Source organism: Helobdella robusta, assembly GCF_000326865.2.
Source record: "Helobdella robusta unplaced genomic scaffold HELROscaffold_8, whole genome shotgun sequence".
In the NCBI taxonomy this organism is placed as follows: domain Eukaryota; kingdom Metazoa; phylum Annelida; class Clitellata; order Rhynchobdellida; family Glossiphoniidae; genus Helobdella; species Helobdella robusta.
Window position 1 is genome coordinate 1,430,029 of NW_008705459.1, and position 18,602 is coordinate 1,448,630.

General features: G+C 30.7%; 4 protein-coding genes across 4 annotated transcripts; 1 reads left to right on the plus strand and 3 right to left on the minus strand.

Moving 5' to 3' along the window:
* Window positions 1-89: 89 nt before the first annotated feature.
* Window positions 90-2,469, minus strand: HELRODRAFT_165446 (hypothetical protein; the record flags this gene model as incomplete). The annotated part of the gene is made up of 4 exons (XM_009032022.1): window positions 90-237; window positions 491-596; window positions 1,813-1,910; window positions 2,414-2,469. 4 exons carry the CDS (start codon window positions 2,467-2,469, stop codon window positions 90-92), a joined length of 408 nt encoding a protein of 135 aa, XP_009030270.1.
* Window positions 2,470-2,512: 43 nt separating this feature from the next.
* Window positions 2,513-2,671, minus strand: HELRODRAFT_70118 (hypothetical protein; the record flags this gene model as incomplete). Its single annotated transcript, XM_009031850.1, has 1 exon — window positions 2,513-2,671. A coding segment is annotated over one exon (159 nt), but the record flags the coding sequence as incomplete, so codon positions are not given.
* A 2,185-nt stretch (window positions 2,672-4,856) lies between these two features.
* On the minus strand, window positions 4,857-5,594 carry HELRODRAFT_165447 (hypothetical protein; the record flags this gene model as incomplete). The annotated part of the gene is made up of 1 exon (XM_009032023.1): window positions 4,857-5,594. The coding sequence occupies one exon, from the start codon at window positions 5,592-5,594 to the stop codon at window positions 4,857-4,859; it is 738 nt and encodes a 245-aa protein (XP_009030271.1).
* Window positions 5,595-13,019: 7,425 nt separating this feature from the next.
* HELRODRAFT_70454 (hypothetical protein) lies at window positions 13,020-17,663 on the plus strand (the record flags this gene model as incomplete). Its single annotated transcript, XM_009031887.1, has 3 exons — window positions 13,020-13,110; window positions 17,146-17,241; window positions 17,608-17,663. 3 exons carry the CDS (start codon window positions 13,020-13,022, stop codon window positions 17,661-17,663), a joined length of 243 nt encoding a protein of 80 aa, XP_009030135.1.
* Between the last annotated feature and the right edge of the window lie 939 nt (window positions 17,664-18,602).

Here is an 18,602-nt window from a genome sequence, read left to right on the forward strand (position 1 = left end):
ATTGAAGTGATATCAATAATATTAATGATTTTGTTACTGATTTTATGAGTTACTTGTATAGTAATTTTTTAAATGATGTAAAAGTGAGTTTAGAATGGATATTCAATATTCAATTGTGATTTTAAAAGTGAAGTTACATTGGCCCTGCATGTTTTCAAACCCGGTGACATGAGGTTATCGTACAGACGTGCTACCGAAAACTTTAGAAGCACATCACACGAACAATCCGTGAAATGACTTAGCATGCATTCGAATTCGTAATTCAATTAAATTTTGATTTTTATAATTCAAGAAATTATTTTCAATTTTAAAATGTTGGGAAATTCTGGGCGTACGATTATCATAGAATGAGATAAGGTCAGCGTACAGCATGGTTACCTAAGCTAACCAGTCACCCAATTAATTTATTAAAAGATATGGATCATTTTAAATATTTTTATAACTTTTAATAGTAACTACAGCGAAGAAAAATGATGGACGAACACATGACCTTGAAAATGATGTCGCTGGTGAATGTGGCATAGATTCAGGATTGTCTGACATTGACGCCAGAATATTTCGATTGCAACGATTTTTGAAAGACCATTTGCCATAACCTGTTGTAAAAACTTTTGTTGGATACGAAAAATTACCTATTTTAATTTGCCGTAAAAAACACTACTGTCTATTGGTTTGTACAAAGATATATAGTTAAAATTTAAACGCTTGTTAGTATTAAATTATTCTATTCACAATTAGAGTTCTGAATTGTTACGAGTCGCGCACAGCATAAAATTATCGGCTGTTCAATGTTATACATTTGTGATTTTTCTATATATGTATATAATTTTTATGTATGTATTTCTATTTTGTATTTATATAGCGCCAATTATAATTGCTTCTCATCAGCAATATATATATATTGTTATAACCGTGCTACCGAACGCACTAGATTCTAGCGTATTCTAGAATGTTCTAGTGACTGGAGCATTCTAGAGTATGCTAGAATCGGACCATCTAGAAGAATCTAGAAACGACGCTTGCGAAGAGTATATAAGCGCACGTCGCAAGAAGATTAACGATTAGTGATATTCGTGATTAGTGATATTCGTTATTAGTGAAATTCGTGATTAGCGATTCGGTGAATTATTTAAAGCAATATTTGATTTGTTTGTTGACGTTGTCATAGCGATAGATTTTGAACGATTTAAAAGTTAATTGTTGCGTTAGTTTGAATTTACTGGAAATAAACGATTAGTTGATTTCTTCTGTAAATAAAGTTTAATAACTAATAATAGTTGATTTCTTCTGTAAATAAAGTTTAATAACTGTTTGGAATATTTTATTCAATCGAGGATTTGAACCCGTCGCATCGTAAATCGGTTACGACAGCGAGTATTATAACGATATATATATCGATATATATCGATTATATATCGAAAATGTTGGTAATAGACCATAATTTTTACAATATTCTACCGAATGTTTGGGTTCGGTAGAATTTATAGAATATTGTAAAAAATATATCGAAAATATATATGTCATATATATAATAATCAATCAATCAATCAATCAATCGATTAATTAGCTTGTAAAGCGCTCTTTCCGCGAGGTTCAACAGAGCTTTTCAGTGACTTTTACAAACAATTGGGTCTTGAGATCCGCTCTGAAATTTGCAGGTGATGGAGAAGTAGTTGGAAGAGAAGGTAGAGACTGCAAATTGCTGCGTGTCTAAAATAGAGATGGGCGGTGGCGTGTGCGGTCTAACAATACTTCCCCACCAGCGTAAGCTGTTAATCAATACTAATCAAAATACCGAAATGGGTAACGAACTGTCCTTCTCGATCTGGTGGTTCTCTGAAACGGTAGAATGTTGGTGTCGATTGATCGCTTCGAGTGTGTTGAAGTCGATGAAAATGTTGCTGTCGTTGCTGACAAGTCATCGGATGACATTGAAAGTAGGGTAGTGTTGACGCTTTCGTGGACTGTTCGACGACGGAACAGATTTTGTTGAAAGTGTTATAGAAGGTGATATCGACGTTGTTGTTGTTGGCCAGGCGACGGTGTAGACAATACTGGTACGTATGCAGGTTTGAGATGGTCTATGGCCACCGTGTCTCTACGCCAATTTTTGTCAAGGAAAAGTATTCTGAATGTCGTTCAACTACTGTGTAGAGTCCATAGTAAGGAGGTTGTAATGGTGAGCGATAAGCGTTCACACGAACAAAACATGCTTTATTGTGAAGAAGTCTTTTGGGATGTAACCCACATTTATATTTGTTCTAGGTTGTGTCGCTTTTTATGTTTCCTCATAGTGTTTGTGTTTCGATGCATAGGTTTGTGGTTTTGGAAACTCTTCGAGAAGACTCCGTTAGTGTTAACTTTAAGTCTTTTTTTTAGGTCTAACAGTGTTACTGGCAATACTTCGGTTTACTTGTCTGGACCGTGGACCATGAGCGAGGCCTTAAGTGGTCTCTGGAATTGTTCCATCATACCATTGGCTGCTGGATGGTAGTCGGTAGTATGAATTTGTTTAATATGTATATATAAATCTTTTGAAAGCGAATGATATGAACTGTCTGCCTCTTTCCGTTGTAATGGTTTCTGGAACTCCATACAACAAAATCCAGTTGATAAATAGTTTATCTAATATTGTTTCTGTTAACGTATTTTTGAAGGGGATTACAACTGGTCATCTGGTGAAACGATCGACACGTTAAAATGTGTGTTTATCCATTCAATAATGGCATTGGTTCGACTAAATCGATGTGGACTTGAAACCTGCTGCTTGGTGGAGGAAATACGGCTGGCAGAGCGCAGCATAGCGATTTACGTTGACATTTCAGACATCCTCTGCACCAATTTCGGATGTTTTCATCAATATGGGGCCAAACGTACCTGATTCTAATTAACTCTGGTGTTGCTCGTGTTCCTGGATGTGACAGGGAATGGAAGTTAGAAAAACTGCTTTTTGCATGCTTGTTGGAAATAATGGACGTGAAGTGCCTAATGAAGTGTCGACGATGAAAATGTTTTTAGAGTTGTTGACTGTGATAATGTTGATTTGCAATGGGCTTGTGTTGTCGAGGAGTGTTGTACCATCATCATGTTCTTACGACATTTCTTCAAGGTCTATTGCTTTTGAAGTTATTGTGGTTAGCTCTGTTGTAAATCGTGAAATGTAATCACGGTGTCTAATCTCTCTTGGCGTTAGTAGATTTGAGCTAGAACGTAAGATCAATGGTCAACGGTTTGTGATTGATGAATATCGTAAACTCTCGACCTTTGAGAAAATGTTGAAAATGTGAACAGCTGAATAAATTGCCAGTAGTTGTCGAACAAATGTGTTGTAGCGGCTTTGTGCTGGATTTAACTTTTGCGAGAAGAAAGCAATAGGTTTTGCAATCCAATTATTCATCTGTTATAGCACATCCCAGCAGTAATCAATCAATCAATTAGTTTATAAAGCGCTATTTCCGCGATGTTCAACAGAACTCCTCAATTAATTTTGCTAACAGATGGGTCCTAAGATCCGCTCTGAATTTTGTGAGTGATGGAGAAGGAGGTAAAGAGTTCCATAGAAAGGGTCCAAAAAAGCATAAGCAAATTTAGCAAAAAAGAGTGTTTGACATGAGTTAAGAAAAAGTGAGAACAAGAAGACGATCGTAAACCGGCGCGTCTAGGTTCAAATAATATATCTGATAAATACTTAGGAAATAATTTAGATTGAAACTTATACACAAATGTGCAACTTTAAAAATTATGTTATATTTTGTAGGTAACCAGTGCAAGAGAACAAGATATGGAGATATACGAGAAAAGAAAGGGGCACGAGCAACCATACGAGCAGCTGAATTAAAAGCTTTAATTATAAGATAGAGTGTAAAATCAGGAAGATCATAGTAGATGGAGTTGCAATAATCAATCCTAGTAAGTAAGGAAGAAACTAAGGAAGTAACAAGAAAGCGAAGAGTAGGATCGTATGGAAAAGGCAAAAGTTTTTTATTCTACGTAGATGAAAGTAAGAACTTCTAGCAACACTATTAATCTGAGAAGAAAGAGCATGCTAGAATCAAAAATTCTAGACTACAAAACTTGTGAAAAACATCAAGAGTTTTAGAATCTGGTAACATAATAGGAGGAATAGTAATAAAGTGTTTAGATTTATTAATACAAATTAATTCAAATTTAGAAGAATTAAGTTTAAGACACATAGTCAGACCAAGCGATAATTGAAGAAAGACAAAGAGATAGATTATGAAGAACACTATTGAGATTAGATGAAGGAAAAGAAGTATAAATAAATGTAAGAATCATTAGCATATAGTTGACTAGTGAAAACAAATAATAATACGAGGTGGTTCAGATGTATAGAGTATAAATAAAAGAGGGCCAAGGATAGAACCCTGAGGTAGCAGTAAGGGTAGAAGAGTTAAAAGTAAAATTATTAAGAACAACAGAAGAAAAACGACTACAGAGATAAGAAGAAAACCAAGATGGACAAGAATCAGTAGGGTAGCATGGGGCAAAAAGCCACCTCTAACGTTTGGCGGTTGACCACACCCAACAACTCGAACATTTTTTAAAGTTAAATGTTGCCTTAGCTAGATTGGTATGTCCACTACCTAATTCTACAATTTAAATTATTCAAAAATACACTTTCTGTGTTTTATGAGGAAAACTATAGAGGTCTATCAAAAGAGCTTCTTGCCCCATACCTGGGGCAAAAGGCCCAAATTAAGAAATTAACAAAACAAGCTGTGATTACAATTGTTATAGCTTTAATAGAAACAAAATGCATGAAAAAAAATGCTTTATTATTTTTAATGAAATCACAAAATAAAATTTATTAAAATTTTAATGTTTTGTTTGTAATTTTAATCATCACACTCAATACAAATAAAAATGTCATTATAATCCTCTTCTAGTCCTTGGCAACCATTATGATGCCAAATGCCACATTTTTGGCATTTGATCCACTGACGCCCAGTTACATCTTTACAAAAAATTTGTGTGCAAGTCCCACATGGAGTTGTATCTTTGGTTCGTTTCACCGTTTTACTTTTTATATCTAATAAATCTTTAGAACGCTTTATCTTTTTACAATTTTGATCATCTTTTTCTTGTAGCAATTTTTTGTTTGGTGAGGACGTTAGCAAGGTAGCTCTTTCAGATTTTCTTTTTCTACCTCGTGGCTTTCTAATAGATAGCGTTGGATGTCTTTTTAAAAAACCATACATCCAGTCTATCCCTGCCATTTTCATTTCAACCTTGAATGGATGGCTTAATTTCATTTTTTCGGCAAATTCAAAAGCCACTTTCCTGACGTCTGTTGTAGTCATTCCGAAGAGTGATTTTTCCATACTTTTAATAATTTCTACTAGTTCTAGTTCTTGGTCCTTTGTAAAAATTGAGTGAAAATGTCCCAGCATAATTTTTCCAGGAAATTTGGTCATGGCCATCTGATGCCTTTTTAAAGTTCTTGCAGGGACCCCATATTTTTTGACAGCCGTTTTTAGTGGCATGCCATTCGTTACTGATTCAACAGCAATTTTCAATGATTCATCATTATAAAACGAACATCTGGTGGATTTTCTTATGTAATTTCTTACCATTTTCAATCTTCAAAAATTAAAATAATTTTAATTTAATTTTAAAAACTTATACAAAAACAAAAGTTTGAAAAAATTTTAAAAATATAATTTTAATTACAATTATTGGCTGCCTTAAGTGAAAATATCTAAAACTTGACAAATAGTTAAAACAATTACAGTTAGCCTTCTTGCCCCAAAGTAAAAGAGGCGTTTTGCCCCAAAAGAGAGTGCGAAGAATAAATTAAATTTTAATTAACAAAAAATTGTTCTAACCAATTTGAAGTTGATTTTCTATATGTAAAAATGATTTCTCCTCACAACAAACTACTCCTAATCACAAAAAATTATGTTATTTTAACAAATTTTAAAAGAAATCGAAAAACAAAAATTATAACACGAGCGATATTTGACCTACAAATTCTTGAAACTTTTTTAATAAAATAACCAAAGCTCAATACCACGCGGTTTTTTATTATAAATAATGTGGGTGCGTTCTATTTTTCAAAAATTAATTTAAAAATTTTCGGACTTGAATTAATTCGGAGAAATTTGAAAAACTGCTTTTTGCCCCACGTGGCGTTTTGCCCCACGCTACCCTAATATTAAAAGAATCATCTAACAGCTTCAAGAAAATAGTATGATCAACAGTATCAAAAGCAGAGGAAAAGTCAAGAGCGAGAAGAAGAGTAAGATTACAATTGTCACTAGAAAAAAGGATATCGTTATGTATTTTGAGTAAAGAAGTTTCAGTACTGTGAGCAGGTAACAATTCCTGGTAACAATTCAATTTTAAAGTATTTGTCGAATTTGTTAGTAAAAACTTCTGCTACTAACAAGACACCTTGTTGTGAGTTAAAATAAATAAAACAAACACAATTCAGGTGTAATAAAATATTATCTTTATTCCCACGTGAATCTCGAACCGTTTCGTTTACAAGCTATCAGGAAAAAGGAAAGAAATCGAAAGAGAAGCAGAGACATAAAAATTAACATAGATTAAGTAACATTGAAATTGCAATAATCTTTAATAATAATTAATATGTGAGATAGTTTATAAATGAATGTTTGATCCCTACAGGTCTGAAACCAGATTGAGATACAGGTAGCAAAAAGTTTAAATAAAATGATACTTGATTATAAACTACTTTTTCTATTATTTTAGAGATGAAAGTAATATTAGTGACAGGTCTATAATTAGATAGAAAAGAAGGATCTAATAATGAGATTTTAGAAATACGAATAACAATAGAATTCTTATAAAAAGTAAGAAATTTAGAGGTGGAAAGAGATAAATTAACTAATTTTAGAATGATGGGATGAAATATTGAAGAAAATTCATTAAGTAAATTATAAGTAGATCTACAAAACAAGTTGTAGATGACGTAGAATTAATAATTTTAGTAAGTTCTAAAAAAATTTATATGAGCAAATGCAGAAAAAGATTCATTAGCAAGTTTAGTAAAGAATTAGATTTCTTAAAGAATTAATTTTATTTACAGAAAAGTCATGAAACCGTTGAGCAGAAAAGGATGATTGAGAGGATTTCCTAAGAAGCAGTTTAGATAGAACAAACCGCCTATTTTTAGATGTTGAAGCAGATATTATAGAATTTCTAAGAAAAGATTAGTGTTTAGAGAATAGTAGATATTTATAAATAATTAGTTCAAATTCATAACTAGAGTAGAGAATTAGATATGAAGGTAATGTTCTTGACGGTTTTAACTCAGCGACCATTAAGCATATGTAAAAGGAGGATTATGAAAAAACCGATTAAATAAAAAATATTGGAAAGTTTAATGAAATGAAAAAAGATTTATTATTGTTTTTTATTTGTTATTTATAACATTTTAACTTTATTCAGATTAAAAATTGCATAAAACAATAAAAAAACTTCATCATAAAATCGCTATATATTAATAAACCAACGATAAGGAAAAAGTTAAAAAATCGCCAACAATCCATTTATGTCTGCATCTGGAAAATATTTGCATTTTTTAATAGACAATTTTATTCCCAAAAATACCATATATAACAAAACTTTGTGCACATTTTCAAAAATTCGATTGAACGCGTTAACCATACATTTCCAAATTCCGTCATCGGTAATGAGAAAGTTAAAAAATCGCCAAAAATCCATTTATGTCTGCATCTGGAAAATATTTGTATTTTCTAATAGACAATTTTATTTCCAAAAATACCATATAAAAAAAAACTTTCTCCCGTTTTGTGCACATTTTTAAAATTTCGATTGAACGCCTTAACAATAAATTTCCAAATTTGCGTCATCGGTAACGAGAAAGTTAAAAAATTACCAAAAATCCATTTATGTCTGCATCTAGAAAATATTTGTATTTTCCAATAGACAATTTTATTTCCAAAAAGACCATTTAGAAAAACACTTTCTCCCGTTTTGTGCACATTGTCAAAAATTTGATTGAACGCGTTAACCATACAATTCTAAATTTGCGTCATCGGTAATGAGAAAGTTAAAAAATCGCTAAAATCCATTTATGTCTGCATCTGGAAAATATTTGTATTTTCTAATAGACAATTTTATTCCCAAAAATACCATATATAACAAAACTTTCTCCCGCTTCGTGCACATTCCAAAAAATTTGATTGAACGCGTTAACCATACATTTACAAATTTGCGTCATCGGTAACGAGAAAGTTAAAAAATTGCCAAAAATCCATTTATATGTGCATCTGGAAAATATTTGTATTTTCTAATAGACAATTTTATTTCCAAAAATAACATATTTAACAAAACTTTCTCCCGTTTTGTGTACATTTTCAAAATTTTGATTGAACGCGTTAACCATACATTTCCAAATTGCTTCATAGGTAACTAGAAAGTTAAAAATCGCCATAAATCCATTTATGTGTGCATCTTAAAAATATTTACATCTTCTAATAGAAAATTTTATTTCCAAAAATACCATTTATAACAAAACTTTCTCCCGTTTTGTACACATTTTCAAAAATTTGATTGAACGCCTTAACCTTACATTTCCAAATTTACGTCATCGGTAATGAGAAAGTTAAAAAATCGCCAAAAATCCATTTATGTGTACATCTTAAAAATATTTAAATTTTCTAATAGACAATTTTATTTTTAAAAATACCATGTATAACAAAACTTTCTTCCGATTAAATAATAAATATTTAAAGGTTTAATGAAATGAAAAAAGATTTAATATTGTTTTTTATTTGTTATTTAACTTAATTCAAATTAAAAATTGCATAAAACAATAAAAAAAACTTCATCATAAAATCGCAATATATTAATATACCAACAATAAGGAGAAAGTTAAAAAATCGACAAAAATTTATTTATGTGTGCATCTGAAAAATATTTGCATTTTCTCTTAGACAATTTTATTCCCAAAAATAACATATATAACAAAACTTTCTTACGTTTTGTGCACATTCTCAAAAATTCGATTGAACGCCTTAACCATACATTTCAAAATTTACGTTCTCGGTAACAAAAAAGTTAAAAAATCGCCGAAAATCCATTTATGTGTGTATCTCAAAAATATTTAAATATTCTAATAAAAAATTTTATCCCCTAAAATTCTATATAAAACAAAACTTCCTCCCGTTTCTTGCACATTCCCAAATATTTGATTGAACGCGTCACCCATACATTTCTAAATTTGCGTCATCGGTAGCCTTGGTACACCTCTTCTTCAACTGTACTACTTAAAAGATGCATGGTACAGTTGGTTTACATCATGCAACTAACCTCTTTTCCTTTTCCGTTCAGTTCTAGTACCCTTTGGGAATTAGAAATAGATGACGAAAAATTACCATCATGCAAAAAGGGAATATTAGATTTGAGGCAATGTTTATTACAAATAAATTGATGTAGCACATGTAAATTATAATACATTATAAATGATATATCAATACCTCCTGCCGGCAAATTGTTTTTAACAATTGCAACATTTTCATCATGTGATGTCTGAGTGGCTTGCCGTTGTACTTCATTGATGACATCAGTGTTGTCTACTTGCTGCAACAAACATTGTATGTCAGTTATATTATCTTGCAGTATCTTAAGGATACGATTGTTTTGTTATCAACCAACCACTTGGCTAAGGCATTGTTGTTGCATGTTATTATGCTCTGTAGGTTTTGTAAAGATTCAACGTTACCTCAGTTAAACCTAAAAAGCATTAATTACTCCGCAATGCAATCTGTGAATTTCTATTTTTTAATGTTATCATTGGTTTTTTACATTTTCGACAGTGCATTTACCGCTTTCAATTGGTGAAGTTATTTCTCTGCTTTAGGCTCCTGCAAGCGTGGCCAAACCAACCCTGTTCATCCAAATTAGACTGTAATTTAATAAAAATGTTGATCCGTTTAATGAATAATATGCATTGCACTGCACAATAATTGAACTATAGTTCTTTAACGCGTGAACATTTCAATTTACAAAAAAAATATGTTTTTATTTTAGTTCGAAATTAACAAATACTAATGCAATTGTAGCAAAAAGTAAAATTTAAATATTTTAAATTGGAAAAAGTTTGTGATGACTATAATTGTGAATAGTACAGATTGACAAGCGTATAAATTTTAACTATATATACGAGGTAAAATATAATAAACTATAGTGTTTTTGCGACAAATTAATACAGCATATTTATAAAATATAAGTTTTAGCTTTAATTGAAATGTATGAAAACACAAAAATAAATAATAATACGTTATAATAATAAAAGAAAAACGTTTAGTATTAAAAAAGTCAAAACCCTAGCGATTGAATAAATATATATATGTACCAAGAATTACTAGCCCACGTGTGTGTGGTGTGTGCTGAAAATCAAAATGTTATGTGCATGAATTGGTAATTGCACGCTACAGGTATCAATATCGCTAACAGATATAGTTATCGTAACATTTATTTTTGCGGCTTCGTACAATTTTTAGTTATAAAAATCCTTTAGTTAATTTTCTCTCCCTACACCTTTCGCTATTTCTTGTTTCAAATTAACAGTAAAAATTTGTCGATTACGTTGAGCTGTTAACAATAGACTAATGCCTCCATTCGGCTAATTCTAATATGACGTAAGATCATAAAAATAAAACTGTTGACAAGCAACGTCCTGTTTCACTGACGGTATCTATTGCCGAAACATAAACATCTGGATGTACGCGAATCCGGTCCGTTTTGTGATGTAATTTTTATGTCACCTTGGGCCAAAAAACAATGAATGAAGTTGAGTCATCAACTACCACTACGTGTGAAATTAAAACAATTTATATTAGTATAAATGTAATTCTTTTCAGAGAAGCCAACAAAAAAACTGGGATCTGGTACACAAATTTGTAGCAAATAACTCGTTTAAAAAAAGGAAAAATACCGCGAATAAAAACACGAAAATTAAAACATTAACATTTTTTTAGAAAGTTCTATTATAATTTAAACATGCAGCATAATTTTAAAAGTATTTTTTTAAATTTTATTCCGTTTCAAAAACATAATCTAAAAAACATCTAAAATTTAAAAAAATCCAAAAAGTACAATCACGGTATTCTATTCTGGTATTGTCATTTTGTGTTAATCAAATTATAAACTATACTACAAGCAAGAGCAGGAATGACGTTGTAACACATCAGATACAGGAAACTTCAAAACTGTGGTGCACTCAGGTTGTTTGCGAGATAATAACAAGGACCAAAAACTTCCATAATTAAGTCCAATACTTCTTTGCAGTTCCTGTTTAATTCACCGATTAATTAATTTTATAAATCAAAGTATAACACAATTTTGAAATATTTGCCTACTGTACAATTTTAAATTGTATTATAATGTCAACAAAATAATATATAGAATCTTATACTATGCACCTGCGTCTCGAACCGTTATTTTCGTTATCAATCGACAGAGATTTAATATTAATAATGGTAGAAGAAATCTCGTATCGTTATAAAACGATACGAAAAATCTTGTATCTTTTAATAACAATACCAGAGATCTCCTATCGTTATTTAAACAAGACATCTTTAGGAAAGTCTACCATATCGAAATAAAAAATAAAAGACAATTTTCGTCTCGTACCATTATTTCAATGTATGGAAATGGTACAAGTGCACATTGTAAAAAAATAAAGAGTTATAAAATATTAAAATTTATTTAATTTTTTCCAATTGAATGACTTTGGTTTAATAAAGACTCTAAAAATATCGTATCGTTATTAAAACGAGACATTCTCCAAAAAGTCTCGTATCAAATAAAAAATACAAACAAAACGAACATATTTTCCAGATGTACACATAAATGGATTTTTGGCAATTTTTTAACTTTCTCGTTACCGATGGAGCAAATTTAGAAATGTATGGATGACGCGTTCAATCGAATTTTTGAGAATGTGCACAAAACGGGAGAAAGTTTTGTTATATATGGTATTTTTAGGAATAAAATTGTCTATTAGAAAATGCAAATATTTTCCAGATGCACACATAAATAAATTTTTGTCGATTTTTTAACTTTCTTGTTACCGATGACGCAAATTTGGAAATGTAGAGTTAACGCGTTCAATCGAATTTTTGAGAATGTGCACAAAACGGGAGAAAGGTTTGTTATATATGGTATTTTTGGAAATAAAATTGTCTATTAGAGGATGCAAATATATTTTAGACGCACACATAAATGGATTTTTGGCGATTTTTTAACTTTCTCGTTACCGATAACGCAAATTTGGAAATGTATGGTTAAAGCGTTCAATCGAATTTTTGAGAATGTGCACGAAACGGGAAAAAGTTTTGTTTTATATGTTATTTTTAGAAATAAAATTGTCTATTAGAAAATGCAAATATTTTCCAAATGCACACATAAATGGATTTTTGGCAATTTTATAACTTTCTCGTTACCGATTGAGCCAATTTAGAAATGTATGGTTAACGCGTTCAATCGATATTTTGAGAATGTGCACGAAACGGGAGAAAGGTTTGTTTCATATGTTATTTTAGGGGGTTAAATTTTTTATTAGAATATTTAAATACAATACAATTTAAATACAAAAATCACAAAAAAAATAGATGCACACATAAATAAATTTTTGGCGATTTTTTAACTTTCTCCTTATTGTTGGTATATTAATATATTGCGATTTTATGATGAAGTTTTTTTTATTTTTTTATTCAATTTTTACTTTGAATTAAGTTAAAATGTTATAAATAACAAATAAAAAACAATATTAAATCTTTTTTCATTCCATTAAACCTTTAAATATTTATTATTTAATCGGTTTTTTCATAATCCGCCTTTTACATATGCTTAATGGTCGCTGAGTTAAAACCGTCGCGAACATTACCTTCGTGACATTAACACGCCGGGGCGTCGGAACATATTTCTGCATTTAAAAAGTAAGGAAAGAGAGTTTTAAATTTAATGTAATAAATAAATTTGTTATTTAAAAATAAAGAACTGGGATGGGTTTGTCTTTTTATTCACTGCTTGATGCTGTCTTGCTCTGCTTGAATGCCGTTTGCATACTGCATGAAGAAAGATTTTTGGCAAAAAGTTAATATTTTTTTTCATTAGTTTGTTTAACTTTTGATTAAATTTTATAGTGAAAGTAGGGTAAATTTGTGAGATAAATCTAAAAGTGAACTTAAACTTGAATATTAATAATAATCGAGTTCTAACCTCATGACAATAAAATAAATAAATATGTAAAAATATATTATATAATTTTTTTTTATTATAATATAATTATATATTATATTATATTAAAATGTAAACTTGGTATATTTAATACACTAAGTCTTTTTTTAATCTTAGAGACAATTATAATAATATAATAAGTTTAATTTTGCAAATTTATAAATTAAATAAAATGAAATAAAAGAATTAATTAAAATAAAATACACAATTTACATTTACAATAGAAATGTTTTTAAAAAGACAGATTGATATTTTCTTTCTGAAACTGATTGTATCTCATAATGCTCGGTAGGCATGAAAGTATAGTTTAAACTTTAATCATTTTTAAAAGGTTAAAACTTAAAAGTCATACTCTCTTATGCATTTTGCTTCAGAAGTATTAACAACAAACACACAGCAGGTAAAACGGGAGATAGATACTCCTATGGTATTGTCCATGTTTACAAACAATCATAATGTACTTTTAATAAATTGACTCTGCCCATTTTGAATTGTCTAGCGCTTGATTATTTATTTATATCAAATTGAAAATAATTTATTACAAGTTAATTCTTAGGTAAGTAATTTAATACAATAATTAATATGTCCTGGTTATGACATTAAACTGACCCTCACTGCCTTGTGAGTGATGTTAGATCATCAAAGGCTAGGCCCACCGCTTATAACTGTGGTTGCGTAAGGAAGGGTGTCCTGCGTAAAAATTAGCCAAATAAATTACTTATGATGGAATGGCGTCGAGGGGTATTTCGGTTTCATCATAGGTAGCCAAACGGCAACCCCGATCTCGAGGAAAATGTCGTCTAAACGTGTGTTGTTTTGAGAAATTTCATTTGTGAAATGATTGAAAATTTTGTTAAAAATGGAGGCCCTAACCCTAACCATGTTAACCACTCCATAAGCCATAAGCCATTGATTGTTATCAAAACAGAAATTTACTAATATTTTAACTTTTTTTTATTTAATGTTCACTATAACTATTTGACAAGTAATGATCTAAAAAACTTACCTAATTAAATCATTTTCAATTTGGTATAAATAAATAATTAAGCGCTAGATAATTCAAAATTGGCGGAGTTGATTTATTAAAAGTACATTATGATTGTTTGTAAACATGGACGACACCATAGGAGTACCTATCTCCTGTTTTACCCACACAGCGTATATGAATACGCATGAAAGCCATTCATCATATACATTGCATATAATCTCTTTGTATTCCAATCTAGTCATTGAGTCAGCGAGATCAGGTGCCTTTAACCATTGAGCCATCATGCCGCCCATTGCATCTTTGACATTGGTAGATATGAAAATTCATTTTCATTTATGAACTTTTTTAACATTTGTAGGTATAAAAGTATCTATTCTTTTATAAACTTTTTTTGATATAGATAGACATGAAAATATACTTTTATTCATAACATGTAGGGGTTTTAGCCTTTATGGTAAGGGTTAATATATTTTAATGCACAAAAATTATGCAAAAAATAAAAAATTGCACTCATATTTTTCTTATTAATCTATGTTTCCTTTTCACTTGATTTGAATGAGGCAATGATAATGTACTGTTATGCACTACGGATCAGAAAATAAAAAATGTCCACTGTACATAAATTGATTTTTTCAAATAAGTTAAAATGGAAAAATCAAATCATCAACAGCATAAAACAAAGCAAACCAAATGCTTGGTCAAATAAAATTTTTTTTGGGAAATTTGATTATAAGTTGCTTATAATATTTATTATTATAAGATTATAAGTTATAAATTTATACCTTATTTTATTCATCCACTGTTGGAGTTTGCAGTATCAGTTTGGTCTCCAGATCTAAAGGGTGATAGCGAGGTAATTGAAAGAGTCTAGCACAGAGCGACAAAGTTGATTCCATTTATATGACACCTAGCTTACGAAGATTGACTTAAAAAATTAGGATTAACAATTTTGGTGGAAAGAAGAAAAAGAGAATATTTGATTCAATTGTTTAAAATCATGCATTGTTTGGATAAAGTTGATTTAAATAATCGTTTTAGCTTAGTCAAAACCAAAGCACGAGGTCACAGTTTGAAATATTTTAAAGAGTTAACAAGATATAAAGACAGGGAGAATTACTTATTCAATAGAGTCGAAAATACTTGGAACTCATTACCAAATGAACTTGTAGAGGCACAATTAATGAACAAATTTAAAACAGGCATTGATTGTTGGATGAATGACAATCAATCAACGAATCAGCTGTGCTAGCCTGCCCGAACAAATTTAAAGCAGGCATTGATTGTTGGATGAACAACAATCAATCAACGAATCAGCTGTGCTAGCATGCCTGACGGCATGCTCTCTGGATAACTTCTAGAACAGTATTACTGTTACTACTACTACTACTACTACACTACTACTACTACTACTTTATTTATACTCTCAGTCAATATTCATCTCACAAATATTAATCCCATAGTAGACAGAAAAATATATTTCTGCCAAAAGTAATAGTATACACAATACACATACAATTAAATATATTATGTATAGAATAAATAAAATAGGTCCTCACGCTATATGAATCTTTGTGGATTGTAAAAGATAATTAATTAGCATATTTGTAAGGTAAGATATATAAGCTTTGTGCAACAATCCTCGACAAAACCACATTCGACATTTGAAATTTTAGATCAAATTTTGCTTCGTGCTTTCATCATTAGAATTCTCAAGTAAGGTTTCCTAAGATGACTCGACAAGCTGATTGTTAGTGGCGGATTAGCTGTTTTACCCCTAGAGGCACTTGTAATTTGCTGCCCCAATTTTAAGATAATTTTAAAAAACTAAATTCAAATAAAAGCAAATTATTTAATAAATTTTCATTGGGTGCAATTTTTATAATATTTATGTAATGTAATTTAATATTAGTAAAAGAAGTATTTGCATTAAATAGTCTATAAAAAAAGTTACTTTAAAATAAAATGCTGTGCATACTCATGCTCATACTTTATATATATATATATATATATATAATTTAAAAAAACTAAATTCAAATAAAAGCATGCATATATATATATATATATATATATATATATATATATATATATATATATATATATATATAAACCTTGTAACCTTGGCCGTGACACCTCAATTTACGTTTCTTGATTACAATAATTGAGTTGTGTTTTCTTAAACCTTATTCGGCAGGCTACGAGTCTCATGAGAGACGAAACGTACATCTGGCCTACGATCAATCAATCAATTTTCGTTTTGCGTCCAGAAACCCGGTTCCCCGAGGTAGGACGTTGTTTTCACCGTTCTTCAGCAACTGCAAGAGAAGTATTTCACAAAGCATCAACAACTATCACACATTTTTCTAGACCTTGAAAAAGCATTTGATCGAGTCAAATCTACCGAAATTCTGCGTCGTGTTGGTTTAGATGCTATAAGGGACAAATGCCGGCAACACCGTCTGCGGTGGTTTGGTCATGTCAAACGAAGTGGAGACCGTGCCATAACTTCTCTTGCAGATGTTGAAGTACCTGGCACACGTCTCAAAGGCTGTCCAAAGAAGTCCTGGTCGCAAACAATCGAGCAAGACATGAAAGCTCTAAATTTAAATGAAATGGATACAACTGATCGTCTAATTTGGCGCAAAAAATTGATGGCAAAGAAAACAACGTCCTACCTCGGGGAAACTGGGTCTCTGGACGCAAAACGAAGATTGATTGATTGTGTGTGTATGTAATATATTTATATATTTATTTATTTATTTACGCACACACACACGTATATATGTGTTTGTGTACATACACTTATGTTAATCATCGTTCAGAGACATGGCAGTATAATTACTGTTACTGATGATATTAACTAGTGATTTAATTGGAAACATCACCTCTTCATTCAACAACAACAGTAGGATGGAGTTCAAGTCAGCAAGGTTTCGAAGATTCACACGGCCCGAAGCATCAACTGCTGAATCTCATTCGATCCATAAGGACCGTCATGAGAAGTTGTTTTGTACATTTGTGTTATTTCATTTGTTTAACAGTTGTATGACAATTATTATAGCGCTTTGAATGACGAAAAGCACATCTATTCAACAATCCACAGCGATGCTAGCTCTTCTGATGTCATTCTGGAGGGGCGCTATACAAGTCATCAAATACAAATACAAAAAAATACTTTAATATGTATCAAGCTTGTATGCATTCATTTTAATGAAAAGGAAACTTTTCGAAGTTTTTAAGGGTTAAATAACGTGGTAGGCAGTTCCATCGCGAATAATTTTCTCAGCTACAAACTGTAGATAAAATTAAATATTATTATTTTTTCGTTTTCTTGCATATAAATTTTTCGAATATTTTTGTACCCACAGTTCCGTTGATTGGTTTGAACATGGTGGCCATCGTGCTGAAGTTGGCGTTTGGATAATGACAGCCGAGCCAACTGCCTGACGTGCTATAAATGTGGGAACGTTCAATGTTTGTGTAGATGTTGTTTTGTTTGAATGTGTATTAAGACATTTTATTTTCCATTTGCATTTGCTTAAATATTAAAAAAGTCAAAAAAGATTACAATTTTGTTAATTATTATGATTTATGATTTGTGTTTTTATAATGAAATTTTTTGAAAGATGAAGAACTGAAGCGAAATCGAATGTCTTCAAGCATAAGTTTCCGGTATGATACTCATTTAGTTGCTCATGCCTCGTGTCATGCTTTTCAGCGTAGCTGTTTCATTTCATTTATTTCACTATTTTGCACTGATTAGGTTAATCATTTTATTTTCAAAATTATTTTTTGCTTATTCACTAAGTGCGTTTCATATCTTTGAACAAAATCTTAAAGCAACTTGACAATCTCGTAGCCTTCTCACACTTTCTTGTAATCTCTTTTAAACTTTCTCGATAATTATGTTCTCGCTTATTATTATCCTTTTACTCTGAGACTTAAACCCTATAACATCATTGATTCAAACTTGTTTTCAGTCGATTACGAAGTTCAGAGCTTGTATCAACAAACCATCCAAACAAACGCCAACACAATTTAAAGTCCAATCCTTTATTTATGACGTACTCACTGACAGCTTTGAATACCTCAGCACTTCTTGTATTCGTTGGCAGTGATGTTGAAAAGAAAAATTGCTCCTTTAAATTCACTTCAAATTCAAATCTAACATAAACTAACAATATAGCCTTATTTGCTACATATGTGCTTTCATCGAGCTGCAAAGAAAAATACTTCGACACTTTTATATGTTCTATGAGCTGTAGCTCTAGGTCTTCTGCCATATCACTAATGCGACGACCGATAGTATTATCAGACAGTGGTATTTGGTCAATTTTTTTGGCGGCCTGTTCACCAAACATCT